Source organism: Nerophis ophidion, linkage group LG02, assembly GCF_033978795.1.
Source record: "Nerophis ophidion isolate RoL-2023_Sa linkage group LG02, RoL_Noph_v1.0, whole genome shotgun sequence".
Lineage (NCBI taxonomy): Eukaryota > Metazoa > Chordata > Actinopteri > Syngnathiformes > Syngnathidae > Nerophis > Nerophis ophidion.
Window position 1 is genome coordinate 45473912 of NC_084612.1, and position 14895 is coordinate 45488806.

The 14895-nt window shown below is 40.4% G+C and overlaps 1 protein-coding gene and 1 long non-coding RNA gene across 5 annotated transcripts in view; one reads left to right on the forward strand and one right to left on the reverse strand.

Annotated features, from left to right (window-relative positions):
* The first annotated feature begins 2728 nt into the window (after positions 1-2728).
* Positions 2729-14586, forward strand: LOC133541377 (uncharacterized). Of its 2 annotated transcripts, none has more exons than XR_009803856.1 (4): positions 2729-3458; positions 9569-12284; positions 13382-13570; positions 14090-14586. It is a non-coding gene; the product is annotated as an uncharacterized LOC133541377 (long non-coding RNA). The 2 variants fall into 2 exon arrangements; XR_009803858.1 differs by having other exon boundaries at positions 2958-3458; positions 9569-9654.
* Positions 6772-14895, reverse strand: part of ano1a (anoctamin 1, calcium activated chloride channel a) — a 156046-nt gene continuing 147922 nt past the window's right edge. For all 3 annotated transcript variants that reach the window (XM_061884759.1, XM_061884754.1, XM_061884745.1), the window contains one exon: positions 6772-9706. In XM_061884759.1, the coding sequence (XP_061740743.1) occupies positions 9494-9706 (213 nt within the window). In that variant the 3' untranslated portion in view covers positions 6772-9493. The remainder of the gene's footprint in view (positions 9707-14895) is intronic.

Here is a 14895-nt window from a genome sequence, read left to right on the forward strand (position 1 = left end):
TTGGAACATGTTACAAATAGACTGGAAGCTGATTGAATTTTTTATCCTTAAATTATTTTAAACAAAACTGAGAGCATTTGAAGAAGAGCCTCAGTTATCTGTAACTGTTTTGATGTCCATCCTGTCTTTTTTAACCCTTGTGTGGTGTTCATATTGTTGTTACTCAGCCAGTGTTTGTGGGTCTGATGGACCCGTTGGATTTTGTGGCTTTTAATGCCTCACAATCAAAAACTTTTATGTTAAAATACTGAACAGATGTTTACTTTATCCCAAAAACATCTGTAATGAAGTGCTTCGAGAGGCTGGTAAAGGAATACATCGTCTCCAGACTTCCCCCCACATTCGGCCACACCAGTTTGCTCATCGCCCGAACCGCTCCACAGAGAACACCATGTCCTCTGCACTCCACCTGAGCTTAGAACATCTGGAAGGAAAGGACACACATGTGCGGCTGTTGTTTCTGGACTTCAGCTCAGCATTCAACACCATCATCCCGGAGCACTTGGTGAGCAAACTGGCCCCCCTTGGATTCAGTACCCCCCTATGCAACTTGCTGCTTGACTTCCTCAAAGACAGACCCCAAGTCTGTGAGAGTGGGCAACATCACCTCCAGTGCCATCTCCCTGAGCACCGGCTCCCCCGAGGGCTGTGTCCTGAGTCCACTGCTGTTCACATTGATGACCCATGACTGCTGCGCCAGGTCCACTACTAACCACAATGTGAAGTATGCGCACAACACAACAGTGGTGGGCCTCATCCATGACAATAACGACATGGACTACAGGGAGGAGGTGAAACATCTGGTTGACTGGTGCAGAACCAAAGACCTGGTCCTGAATGTCGACAAGACCAAGGAGATCGTCGTCAACTTCAGGAAGCACCAGTCCAGCCACACTCCGCTCTTCATCAACGGCACAGCGGTGGAGATGGTAAGCAGCACCAAGTTCCTGGGGGTGCGGATAGCAGACTATATAACCTTGTCCCTACACACCAGAGCTCTTTTAAAAAGAGCTCAGCAGCGCATGCACTTTTTGCGTCGGATGAAAAGAGCACCACTCCCTCCCCCCGTTCTCACCACATTCTAAAGAGGCACTATGGAGAGCCTGCAATGCCTCAGACTGGAAGTCTCTCCAGAGAGTGGTGAGGACGGCGGAAAACTCCTCTTCCTCCTATCCAGGAGATCGCAAAAAGCCGCTGGCTGACCAGGGCTCAGAAAATCTGCAAAGACTCCTCCCACCCCCACCAAGGACTGTTTTCACTGCTGGACTCTAGAAAGAGGTTCCGCAGCCTCCGTAGCAGAACCTCCAGGTTCTGTACAGCTTCTTCCCTCAGGCCGTAAGTCTCTTGAACGCATCATAATAATCCTCTCAATTACCCCCAAAAATGGATTAACTCGCTTGAATATAAAGACAATATAACATACATCTATAAAAGTGTATGCATATGCAAAAGTGCAATATATTTATCTGTACAGTAATCTATTTATTTATAGCTGCACCTTATTGCTTTTTTATCCTGCACTACCATGAGCTAATGCAACAAAATGTTTTTCTCATTTGTAATGTTAAGTTCAAATTTGAATGACGATAAAAAGTAAGTCTAATTCTGAGACCCACAAACACTGGCTGAGTAACAACAATATGAAGGTTGCATGGAAATTTCGCTGCCAGTTTCTGCATCCTACACATTCTTTTGTGTTTCTTTTGTGGAGGTGGGTGCGTCGGCACCGTCGTCATAGCAGGCTTGGAAGCAGCGGACAAGTCAGGCGTTGACGCAGCAGCGGACGAATCAGTTGCGGGTGCAGCAGACAAAGCAGGCGCGGGTGCAGCAGATGAAGCAGGTGGTGAAGTTTGGCGTGTAAGGCCAGCTCGAGATCGCTGAAACGTCGTCGGCGTGGAAGCAAGTGGCGTCGTCGTAGAAACAAGCGGAGTCGATGTTGTCGTGGAAACAGACGGAGTCGTTGTCGTGGAAACCGGTGCTGGTGTGGGCTCCAGCCCAGGGGCAGATGCTAGTGGGGAATCCAGCCTTGGGTCAGGTGCTAGAGTGGGATCCAGCCTTGGATCAGGTGCTGGAGTGGGATCCAGACTTGGGTCAGGTGCTGGAGCGGGATCCAGACTTGGGTCAGGTGCTGGAGTGTGATCCAGCTTTGGATCAGGTGCTGGATTGGGATCCAGACTTGGGTCAGGTGCTGGAGTGGAATCCAGACTTGGATCAGGTGCTAGAGTGGGATCCGGACTTGGGTCAGGTGCTGGAGTGGGATACAGCCTTAGATCAGGTGCTGGAGTGGGATCCAGCCTGGGATCAGGTGCTGGAGTAGCCTCCACCCCTGGATCAGGTGCTGGAGTGGAATCCAGCCCTGGATCAGGTGCTGGAATGGTAACCAGACCTGGGTCAGGTGCTGGAGTGGATACCAGACCTGGACTTGGACTACGACTATGACTAGGACTAGGGTTATGACTTGGACTGGGACTTGCACTAGGACTATGACTTGGACTATGACTAGGACTTGGACTGTGACTAGGACTAGGGCTTGGACTAGCTACAGGTGCTAGCCGTGGTGCAGGTGGTGGTGGCCTCGCCGGAGGTTGCGGTTTGGCTGGGCGGAACTGTGCTACCTCCCCTCAAGAAGCGGATGCCAGACATGCTCCCCGTGGTCTGGAATTGTCTCTAGGGTTGGGTGGAGGGAGGTCAGGATGAAGGTAGACCACTCCCCTCTCGATTGTTCAAAAAGTCTTCTCCCAACCCCCACCTGCGGTTTAATGAGAAAGGCCACTGACGTTGGCGGGGCTTGAGTCCTTAGGGGCGGAGTCCAAAATGTAGGTGACTGGGATTGACTAGAGCTGCAATTAATAAAAGTGTCCTGATAAAGTTTGATCCGAGCATAAATGTCGTCTGTGGATGACAGAGGGAACGAATTAAAAACAAATTCTTTGTCACTGCTGTCATCAAACGTGGGCGGGGGAACGTAATCGGAGGGCGTCAACGTAGTGACGTAATAGCTGCTGTCCTGTGATTGACAGGCCAGCCGGAGGAGTCTTTAGAGAATAGAACAGAGGATTTACCAGACACCTGAGGGGAATGTCGGGCTGCTTGAAGCTGGCTGTGTACCGGAGAGAAGGCTTGCAGGGTTGGAGCGTCTCTGTCGCGAGGTGAAGCCTTCCAATGTGACTTCCGCCTTCGATGACGCGAGCGAGCGGGGTGAGAGGGGAGATCACCAGGCCAGACGTAGTCGAGCGGGACCAGGAATGCTCCAGGCCCCCACATGTCCTCGTCTGGCGAACAGCGGAGCGTCTCTTTCTCCATTGCTCGGAGTACAGCCCACGTACCTTGGTCGACCTCTGAAAAGCTTGCAGCGAGAAAACTCTTTTCTGCTTGCTTCCTACTGTGATGATTGCGTGGTATCATGATGCGGGGTCGTTCTCTCAGAGATGCAGTCGGGCTTCAGACACAGCGGGAAGGTAAGAAACACTGATTTATTTAACCTTAAAACAGACTATGAAACAGAAAAACTTGCACAAGGCACAAAAGGTAAAACAAAAGAGCTAGCATGGGAGCTAGAGAAAAAACAAAGACTTAGCGTGGAAGCTAGCTGGTTGCGAACAGGAATACGGGATCGGAATCAGAGTCGTCACTGTTGTGAAACACAAATTAAGAAGCAAGAACGGTTGAACAAAGAAGGTAGACTTAAATCAAGGCAGTGATTAACAAAAACAGGTGTGCATCTGGAAACCGCGGCAGGTGAAAATGATACATTACTCAGGTAACAGAACAAACAAGGAAGTGCAACCAGGAACTAAGGCAAACATTAGCAGAACATAATACAAAAGAGACTCAAAACGTGAACATTATATGACCCAGACAGCGGATCATAACAATTTTCATTCGATTCTTGTCTGACTTTAAGAAATTCATAGCTAAAGAAAACCGGGTACCACTGTACTTCCACCAAGCACAAATAATTTAAATAGCTTCATAATGATCATAATGAAAAACTAACTCAAATAAATTGCTTTTAAATTCAAACTAAAAATAATTACCACAACACATTCTTTAAAACAATACAATAAAGCTCAATCAAAAATAAGCCAGAGCAGAGAGATTCAGTCGAGTTGAATTTAATTGATTAGAAGGATCATGTGGACGGACTTTTCTCCCTGAGAATACCAATATGTTTGGATTTAAATCAGATTGTGTTGTTTTTGCTGATGTTGTTGTTTGTTTGACGAATAAAAGTAACAATTCATTTTGACAATAAAAATTCTCCAAGTCCAGGAAGAATGTTTAGACAAACCCCGCTTCCTTATGAGTTGGGAAATTGTGTTAGATGTAAATATAAACGGAATACAATGATTGGCATGTTCACCACTGTGTTACATCACTTTTTCTTTTAACAACACTCAATAAACGTTTGGGAACTGAGTAAACTAATTGTTGAAGCTTTGAAAGTGGAATTCTTTTCCATTCTTGTTTTATGTAGAGTTTCAGTCTTTCAACAGTCGTATTTTATGCTTCATAATGCGTCACACATTTTCGATGGGAGACAGGTCTGGACTGCAGGCGGGCCAGGAAAGTACCTGCACTCTTTTTTTTTTACAAAGCCACGCTGTTGTAACACGTGCTGAATGTGGCTTGGCATTGTCTTGCTGAAATAAGCAGGGGCGTCCATGAAAAAGAGGCCGCTTAGATGGCAGCCTATGTTGTTCCAAAAGCTGTATGTACCTTTCAGCATTAATGGTGCCTTCACAGATGTGTAAGTTACCCATGCCTTGGGCACTAATGCACCCCCATACCATCACAGATGCTGGCTTTTGAACTTAGCGTCGATAACAGTCTGGATGCTTAGCTTCCCCTTTGGTCCGGATGACACGATGTCGAATATGTCTAAAAACAATTTGAAATGTGGACTCGTCAGACCACAGAACAATTTTCCACTTTGCATCAGTCCATCTTAAATGATCTCGGGCCCAGTGAAGCTGGCGGCGTTTCTGGATGTTGTTGATAAATGGCTTTCGCTTTGCATAGAAGAGCTTTAACTTGTACTTACAGATGTAGCGACGAACTGTATTTAGTGACAGTGGTTTTCTGAAATGTTCCTGAGCCCATGTGATTTCCTTTAGAGACTGATGTCGGTTTTTGATACAGTGCCATCTGAGGGATCGAAGGTCACTGTTATTCAATGATGGTTTCCGGCCATGCCGCTTACGTGGAGTGATTTCTCCAGATTCTCTGAACGTTTTGATGATATTATGGATTGTAGATGTTAAATCCCTAAATTTCTTGTAATTGCACTTTGAGAAACGTTGTTCTTAAACTGTTTGACTATTTTCTCACGCAGTTGTGGATAAAGGGATGTACCTCGCCCCATCCTTTCTAGTGAGAGAATGAGCATTTTTTGGGAAGCTGTTTTTATACCCAATCATGGCACCCACCTGTTCCCAATTAGCCTGCACACCTGTGGGATGTTCCAAATAAGTGTTTGATGAGCATTCCTCAACTTTATCAGTATTTATTGCCACCTTTTCCAACTTAATTTGTCACGTGTTGCCGGCATCAAATTCTAAAGTTAATGATTATTTGCAAAAAAAAAAAAGTATGAGTTTGAACATCAAATTTGTTGTCTTTGTAGCATATTCAACTGAATATGTGTTGAAAATTATTTTCAAATCATTCTATTCCATTTATATTTACATCTAACACAATTTCCCAACTCATATGGAAACGGGGTTTGTACATTTGACTTTAACTAACCTAAAATGAGCACTGAGCTTTGTGCGAGACTGCAAGTCAGTTGTTGTCATGTGACAGACATGTGATTACCCAATGTATAAACACATGTGAAGGAGATAGCTCTATTCTAAAATTTTTTTTTGTTTTGGTAATATTCTTAGTGCTATTTTACCAAATGCGAGTATAGTGTTATAATGTTCGCATCTTAGCCATTCTCCTTGATAGAATGCATAAACTATATCTATATTGATGTAAAATAGCAATGGAATTGCCGTAACACTTTCTGTACTTAAAGACTCTGCTATGGGCTAGCATGGATACTTTAAAGGGGAACTGCAATTTGTTTGGAATGTTTGCCAATTTTTCACATGATGCCATTTTTTTTTTGTTCATGCATTCTAGATATGCAATCAAAAGCCCGCTTACAATGGAACCTATACAAGAGTCTGCCAAAAAAAGCCCTTAAAAACATCCAAACACCGCCATTAAGGTTTTATATACATGCTGTAAGTATAGATGTAATGTAGTAACAGCCACATTATTAGTAATTTACATTTTTACATACTTTTTTTTATTTTAAAAAAAGCAGACTTTTATTTATAAATGAGAATGCATTAAAAAATACATTGGTCGTCATGTTTTTTATGATGATTGCAAACGATAGGCAAAATTCCCCAAAAAGTGCAGTTACCCTTTGAGCGTGTAAACATTTCAGCCATTTTCCTTATGTTAAATAGCATTTAACAACTTTATAGGACAATAAACTCACCATAAAATTGCATTAGCACTTTTGGTAGCTAATGTTATCTTGCTAAGTGCTTTCATGCTGTTAACATTTTAGCCATTTTACTCATTATATAGCAGGGGGCGGCAACACAAAATGTTGAAGGAGCCATATTGGACCAATAATACCCCAAAAATCTGTCTGGAGTCGCAAAAAATGAAAAGCCGTTCATAAGTGTTATAATTAAGGCAACACATGACATAAGTGTTGTTCAAAATGACTGTGTCGCAGGCTGACACAAATCTTCGTTGACAGAAATGTTGAAATACAATGTTTATTCTAACCATTTTTACAAGATTGGAAAACATTAGTAAAACAGAGGCTTCTCAGAGGTTGAGATAACGTTTAGATATTACTGGCTTAGAATGGCCAATGGTCCAACTTAAAGAAAATGGCGGGCTGTCTTATTCGAATGGATTTATAAAAATCTATGCAAGCTGAAATGCAGGCATTACCACATATAGATAATATGTCATTAGAAATGTAGATATAAATCAAATACACAGAGGACATAGGAAATTAAATGAGCTCAAATATACATACAAGTGAGGCATAATGATGCAATATGTACATAAAGCTATCCTAAATAGCATATTAGCATTGATTAGAATGAAGTCATGCACTGACCACATATGCCTGATTAGCACTCCACACAAGTCAATAACATCAACAAAGCTCACATTTGTGCATTCATATACAGCATAAATAGTTTGGTGGACAAAATGAGACAAAGAAAGAGTGGCGTAAAACTAGGAAGTTGTACATGTAAAAAAACTTTGGTGAGTTCAAGGACTGCCAAAATTAATAGGACAAAACGGCACTCGCCAAATACTCTCATCAGAAAAGCATGTTTGATATAAATAGTGGGATTGTCCTCGTAGAGCAGGGGTCTCAGACACGCGGCCCACGAGACGTTATTTTGCGGCCCCCCACCTTAATATGAAAGTTTAATGTTAGTGCGGCCCGCAAGTTTTATATGAATGGCGCTTGAAAGCGTTGTGTTATTTGGGTCCAAAATGGCTCTTTCAACGTTCTGGGTTGCCTACCCCTGCGTTAGTGGACAAGCGGCAAATGAGTGAAAGTGACAGAGACGTTGCCATGGAAACGAGGGTTTTCTTAAGTTCCCGGCTGCAGTCACACTGTGACACCTGTCTGTCAGTAATAACAGTCCCCGATAACCTGGACCAATTGAAATCGTAATTTGTTTTTTTTTATTGTTTAATTTGCATCGTCTCACACGATGAACACTACGCTACTATATGACGCCGGATAACACTCCAGGAGACGTCACTTTTTTGCGCTCGCTATCCCGGTACTTTTTTATCAGACTGCCGTGTAAGGAGGAAAAGTGGAATGACACACATTGCGGAAATAACATTATTCTCCATGCCTCGGTTAGATACAAATACATTCCACAACCCCAAATATGTCTTTTTCAAAGCCTGCAGTGAAGAGAAAGGTTAGTGATGAGCAAAGACAATTCCAGGAAAAGTGGGAAATGCAATATTTCTTTGTTGAGCACAGGGGCGACCCCGACTTGTCTTATTTGCACAGAGAAAGTTGCGGTGCACAAGGGATACAATTTGAAACGTCATTTTACAACTAGACATGCTGAGGAGTATGCTAACATTTTGTTGAAAAAATATTTTCTGGCGGCCCAGCCTCACTCAGACTCTGCGTCCAATGGCCCCCAGGTACATTGAGTTTGAGACCCCTGTCCTAGAGAAACCCTATTAAAACAAAAATATATTTTTTCCCAATCTTTTTCTATTTTCAAACATTTTTGAAAAGCTCCAGGGAGCCACTAAGGAGGCTCTAGAGCCGCAGGTTGCAGACGCCTGTTATATAGCATACCTACATGTCTTGATACAAATTGACCATGAAACTGCTTTAGCACTTTTTGTACTTAGTGCTATCTTGCTCAGTGCTAGCATGCTGAATGTAAAATCGTCAACATTTTAGTCATTCTCAATTTACAGGAAATAGTTTTCTATTCCAACATATGACAAATGAAACTCATTATAGATATGCCTTAGCCCAGTGGTAGGGAACCTATGGCTCTCGAGCCAGATGTGGCTCTTTTGATGACCACATCTGGCTCTCAGATAAATCTTAGCTGACATTGCTTAACACGATAAGTCACGAATAATTCCGCTGGTAATCAAAGAGTTAAAAATAAAACTTTCTCATGCATTTTAATCCATCCATCCGTTTTCTACCCCACCTGTTCAAGAAGTCGCATTAATGCTAAGAAGCATTTTGCTTATTATTAAACGGGACAATCGGTAGAAAATGGATGGCTGGATGGTTAGCTTCAGAATAACAATGTTATTCTGAGACTTATTATACTCTAAAAATGTTGGTCTTACTTAAAAATGCACGCATTTAGTTGTATTTAGTGTTAAAAAATATTATATGGCTCTCCCAAAAATACATTTTAAAATTTTTGGCTTTCATGGTTCCCTCGGCCAAAAAGGTTCCCGACCCCTGCCTTAGCCCTTTCGGTACTTAGTGCTATAGTAACAGTTGCTAACATAACATTCACCTAATGTGATTTACCAACATCGCATGAGATAAAATCACTAATGAACACAAAAACAACATTTTTACAGAAGGCCTGACATGACATTAATTATGAGTATTTCAGAACCCACCCCCACCATTGCCAGAAATGTGTTTCATGAGGTCTGTGGTATATCCATCATTTTACCTCAGTTTAGTTTCTGTATAAATTCAGGAAGAAAAAGTGTTCATTGAAAAAAAAAAAACTAACTCTAAAATTATGACGACTAGTGTGAACACATTAAAGTTACATGTCTTTACAACAAATTGTCCCCAAACCTGTTTTTATCAAGGTATAACTATTCTAGCTACTGTTGAAAGCACTCAGAATGTAACCTTTAAATATATCATTTTAATTCTAATATGTTACAGAGATGTGTGCTTATTTTTCTATAAATGTACTGCTCGCAGTGGAGTAATTTATGTTTTACTACGTGCGCGTTGTAGGCTCTTGTTTGGCGATGCACAACTGTTCCGTTTTTGACTGTTTTGCAGGGCAAGCTTCCTTCCTTGCTCATTCTTCATGAACAGCTCCACCATCAGGACCTTTTCCTTGTGCATCTGCAGGCTGATGTCCTTTGGTATGTCTGCGATCAACCAATCAATAAAGTCACTCATGACTATCACCACATTCTGTGAGGAAACAACAATGGAAAGCATCATGAGACATCACTAAATATACCAAAATGTACACACAGTGATTGATCAACGGATGCTAAAAATGCGTAACAGTAGTTTGAGAATAATTGATGTTGGCCACAAGGAAGTTTTTTCAATGCAGAAAAATAATCTTAATATGACCCATTTTTAAAAATAGACATTACTGATCATCAGTCTTCACTATAATGTCACATTAGTCACTTGATTAACATACACATCAACCGAATGTCCTGTGAGATGACCGCCGGCTGGTGTGAGTTAAGTATGGAAAAAAAAGACAGGCAGGAAACATTTTTTATTAGACACAGACTATCTCTCCCAAACACTTGCCGTTAAATATGTAAAGACTGACCGCATAGTTCCTGTCTTCACAATAAAAGTGCTGCTCCATGCTGCCTGCGATAATAAAATAAGGGTCTCAGAAAACTGGCTTGTACACTCATGCTTATTATGTATCTACTTAAGAAAGTGACAGTTTTAATTTCAGGAGGTGGATCAACAACCCAAACACCAAAACAATCTAACTAGATTTCAAACCCAGGACAAAAGATTACATGTTGAAGTGAGTTTGTAATAAATATCAAAATGACATTTTTCAGCAGAATCACCAAGAACCCGGGTGAAGAATACTAAGAAAGACTAAAACAGTTTGAGGTCAATTTTCAAAAACCTGTGCAGTCTGAGGAGTTTTTGAATAGGATTTGATTTTTATAACAAAAATACATTTTGAGCTTGTGTTGATTATTGTTTTACTACACAACACATTTACACACACACACACACACACACACACACACACACACACACACACACACACACACACACACACACACACACACACACACACACACACACACACGCAAACACTCACACACATGTTACATGATTTGAGTATCTTACTAACTTCATTCAAGAGTAGCCTCCAAACTAGAGAGGGCACCAACACAACAGTTCTTTAAAGAAATTCATTCAAACTTAAGTTGGAAACTATGATACTCAATCCTCCTCTTCTAACTCAAAACAATGTTTATAAATTGTTATTAATTGATTAATAAGGATATTCATACCGAACAACCTTATTATTCATTCATACTCAAAAATTAATCTTAAAAACACTTATCATAATATTTGATGAATAATTCACATAAAAAATAAATACTTCTGGCCCCGCAATTGACAGCCTCATGCTTGATAGAGCAGGGAAATGTTGACAATGACAGGTGTTGTAACTCTGAAAGGTTTTCTGCACACTACATTAGTTGTTTCAAAATTGAATTAGCAAATAAGTTTGAATAATTTCAACCAGGATGTGAAATGTAAAACATTTAGAGGGCATGAAGTAAAGTAAAGGTTAGTATTGCACCCTGAAAGTAACAAATAAACTATATGATTTAGCTCATTATTGGGTTCAGTGTGGTGCAAAAAATACACACTTTATAATCATGGTTGAGGTGTGATGACACCATCAATAAAAACTACACAAATATGATCATGGTTTGTGATGAGATCATCAACAAAGCAAAATAGAGGTGAGTTGGGCAAGAGACTAAAATGCTTTCAGCTTTAAACACTGCATTAAAAGAATGTAATAATCCTATAATGGGATGTTAACAAAATATTAAGTTCCTGTCATTTTGAAATAAATTATACTTCGATGTTCTTAAATATCTACAATACATGTACATTATTTTATCAATAAGGCTACCCCAATCCATAGTTTATTCTAATTATTTCTGCATAGTGATTACTAAAAAACAGTATTTATTTACATGCATATTAATTGTTTAAATCACCTTTTGTTTGCATTAGTGAATTGATTATATCACATTATTTGCGCTGGAAATAGCTTTACTTCCTTGTGGCCACCGTTGTGGGCGTTCCATTAGAGATATATTTGTTTTCTTCTGTTATTTCTTATTGAAGGCAGTGTCACAAATCACAAGCTCCATCGGTCTTAAATTGACTCAGCAGCATCACCTCTTGTGTAAGAGTGCAAACTAAGAGAAACAAAAAATTGCAAAAGTGGAAAAAAATGTGCCCAAAGTGTAAACGTGAAGAACATTTTTTTTCCACTTGCAAATCTTTTAGTATTTGTGAATTTATTTTGAGTTTGTGAAACATTTTATTGAGTTTGTGGAGTTTTGGCAGTCATTTCACTCCAACAGTCGCTGTGTTTGCAACCAGCTCCACAGTGCTGGCAAACAGGGGCGGAGCTAGAGGGGAGGCCAGGGTAGCACTGGACCCCCTGAAATCTGATTGGACCCCCCAGGTACCACCCCAGATGATTGACATCTGTCCTTCCGCACGTCTTGTCGGAAGGAGCCAGTTGCATTTTTAAATCAGTGAAGCCTATTGACTGCTAAGTCCCTCCCGTACAGTAGTTGGCGCTATGTACCACAAAGCCTTGCAAGCCACGTTCATTAGGGGAGAAGAAGAATCGCCACTGAAGAAGAGGAAGATTTAAATTGGAGTCGCTTATCGTAGCTGGAGACCGGAGAGCCGGAGATTAACGAAGCTACAAAGAAAAAGATGGATACTTTACGACGAGAAGGTTAAGTTTTACGGTGGTGTCCTAATGAGTCACTGTTTAAAATAACTTTTGTAGATAGAAGTTTTTTTTTTCTACAAGCAGAGAGCCACGACATCAAGCAAACGTTAATGTTACATTTCATGGCGTCTTGCTTCCAACAGCCGCTAACGTATCGTTTAATTCATTTGGGTCGCTATTTATATTTACGTGTTTCTCCAATGATTCTAGAGCAGTGGTTCTCAAATGGGGGTACGCGTACCCCTGGGGGTACTTGTAGGTATGCCAAGGGGTACGTGAGATTTTTAAAAAATATTCTAAAAATAGCAGCAATTCAAAAATCCTTTATAAATGTATTTATTGAATAATACTTCAACAAAATATGAATGTAAGTTCATAAACTGTGAAAAGAAATGCAACAATGCAATATTCAGTGTTGACAGCTACATTTTTTGTGGACATGTTACATAAATATTGATGTTAAAGATTTCTTTTTTTTTGTGAAAATTTTTTTAGAATTAAGTTCATGAATCCAGATGGATCTCTATTACAATCCCCAAAGAGGGCACTTTAAGTTGATGATTACTTCTATGTGTAGAAATATTTATTTATAATTGAACACTTGTTTATTTTTCAACACGTTTTTAGTTATTTTTATATCTTTTTTTCCCCAAAGAGTTCAAGAAAAGCCACTACAAATTAGCAATATTTTGCACTCTTATACAATTTAATAAATCAGAAACTGATGACATAGTGCTGTATTTTACTTCTGTATCTATTTTTTTTTAACCAAAAATGCTTTGCTCTGATTAGGGGGTAGTTGAATTTAAAAAAATATTCACAGGGGGTACATCACTAAAAAAAGGTTGAGAACCACTGTTCTAGAGGAATGAACCTAGCGGAGAATCAGCCAGCCAGCTAGCTGTTTCATGCTCTGTTGTAACGTAACGTTCACATGGTAGTTAGCCTGCTGTAACTGAAAAGTCTGAATATTAAACTTAGGTCTACAGTGGTTTATTTGCCCAGACATGTTTTAGGCTTGAAGTGGAGATTTAATAACACTGTGTGATTGTAAGTGATGCCTGGAGTAACGTTAACAAGACTGGCTTTTTTTTTCATAGGGTCAGTTGAGAATGAAAAGGCAGGGGGAGAAGATTTATGACCTCTTTTTAAAAAGAAGCAAGTCAGGGTCAGGAAAAGATGAGGCAGAAAAACAGCCAGGATTCAGGTCTGCCAGCAGTCTTGGCACTCCCATCCTGGGACGACTCAGGAGGAGAGAGAATGTGATGCACACAGGCCATCATCACCAGGTCAGAGCATAGAAGCAGTCACATGCTCACTTAAGTAATTTTAAGTTACAGGGTTCCTACGCTAGTATGGAAAGTTTGGAATTTCTACATTTCCAGGTCTGTCGTAATATGGAAGATGGAAACAATTGTATGGAAATATATTTATACTTATCTGGGTTATCTTAAGATTTTTGGGTTAATTATTTTGCATACACTACCTATCTACAATCTTCTGGAAATAATTTGGTGACTTAATGGCATACAAATTCAATAATGATAACAAATGATTTCCATGATGAATTGCATAATTTATTCACATGATATACTCATCTCAAATGTCACAAATTATTGGATTCTTTTTTAGATTATTTTTTTTACTGAGAAGTCTGCGAATTAGGGTCTGGAAATTTCAAATGTGTAGGAACCCCTAAGTTTATTTTTAGATGTTCTGAAGTGTTGGTTACTGATGTGTGTTGTTTTTTGATGGTGGTTGTATGTTAATTTTGCTTACACTAGTATTTTCATTTTTATACAATGTAGTTCCATTAGACACAGAAGAAAAAGATGGCAGCTCCCTTCCTGGGACTAGTCGGGAGAGAGAACTCACAACACAGCACAGCCCATCTTCACCAGGTCAGAGCATGGACAGAAACAGTCACATGCTCAGTTCAGTAATTAAGTTGCCAAGTTGTGTTTGACATTTTCTGCATTGTTAATAAACTGCAAATTATATATATATAAATCTCATCTCCTGTGTGCTTAGTATGTACATTTCAACATTTGCCGCCCCAATTGCAATTGATAAGTCAAGAAAAAAATTGTTATAGTCTGTGGACCCCCTGAAATAGCCTTGGCCACCCCCTGGCCACCCAAAGGATAAAAGTCTAGCTCTGCCACTGCTGGCAAACAATAGCAGTTGAGAAAAGAAAGGAACTGTTGTTAATGTTTAATTACTGTGTCTCTGCAACGCGACAATTTGTCTGGATGTGGACACCAATGCAGTTTTACCGTGCATTTAAGGGTTTCGGGAAACGAGCGGGAGTGCCGAGAAAAAGGCGAGGCATGCGGTCGTGTTTCGCGGTTAAATGCATGCCCGTTGGTACCCTGTGGGTAACTCTGCGGGAGGGCACTGATGTAATAATACATACATTTTTCCTAACATTTTTTGGGAGCTACTGACTGATCTATCTTCAACCTCTGTTGTCACTCACTCTTACTGGCTCTCACATGAGTCCACGGTTTATTGGTCGCCCTCTGGTGGTTGACTGACTGTTGGTTTTGAATGTGCAGCGGAGCTTGTTTTTTTTTATTTTAATACCGCTGACGATAACCCTCATTTAATTTCA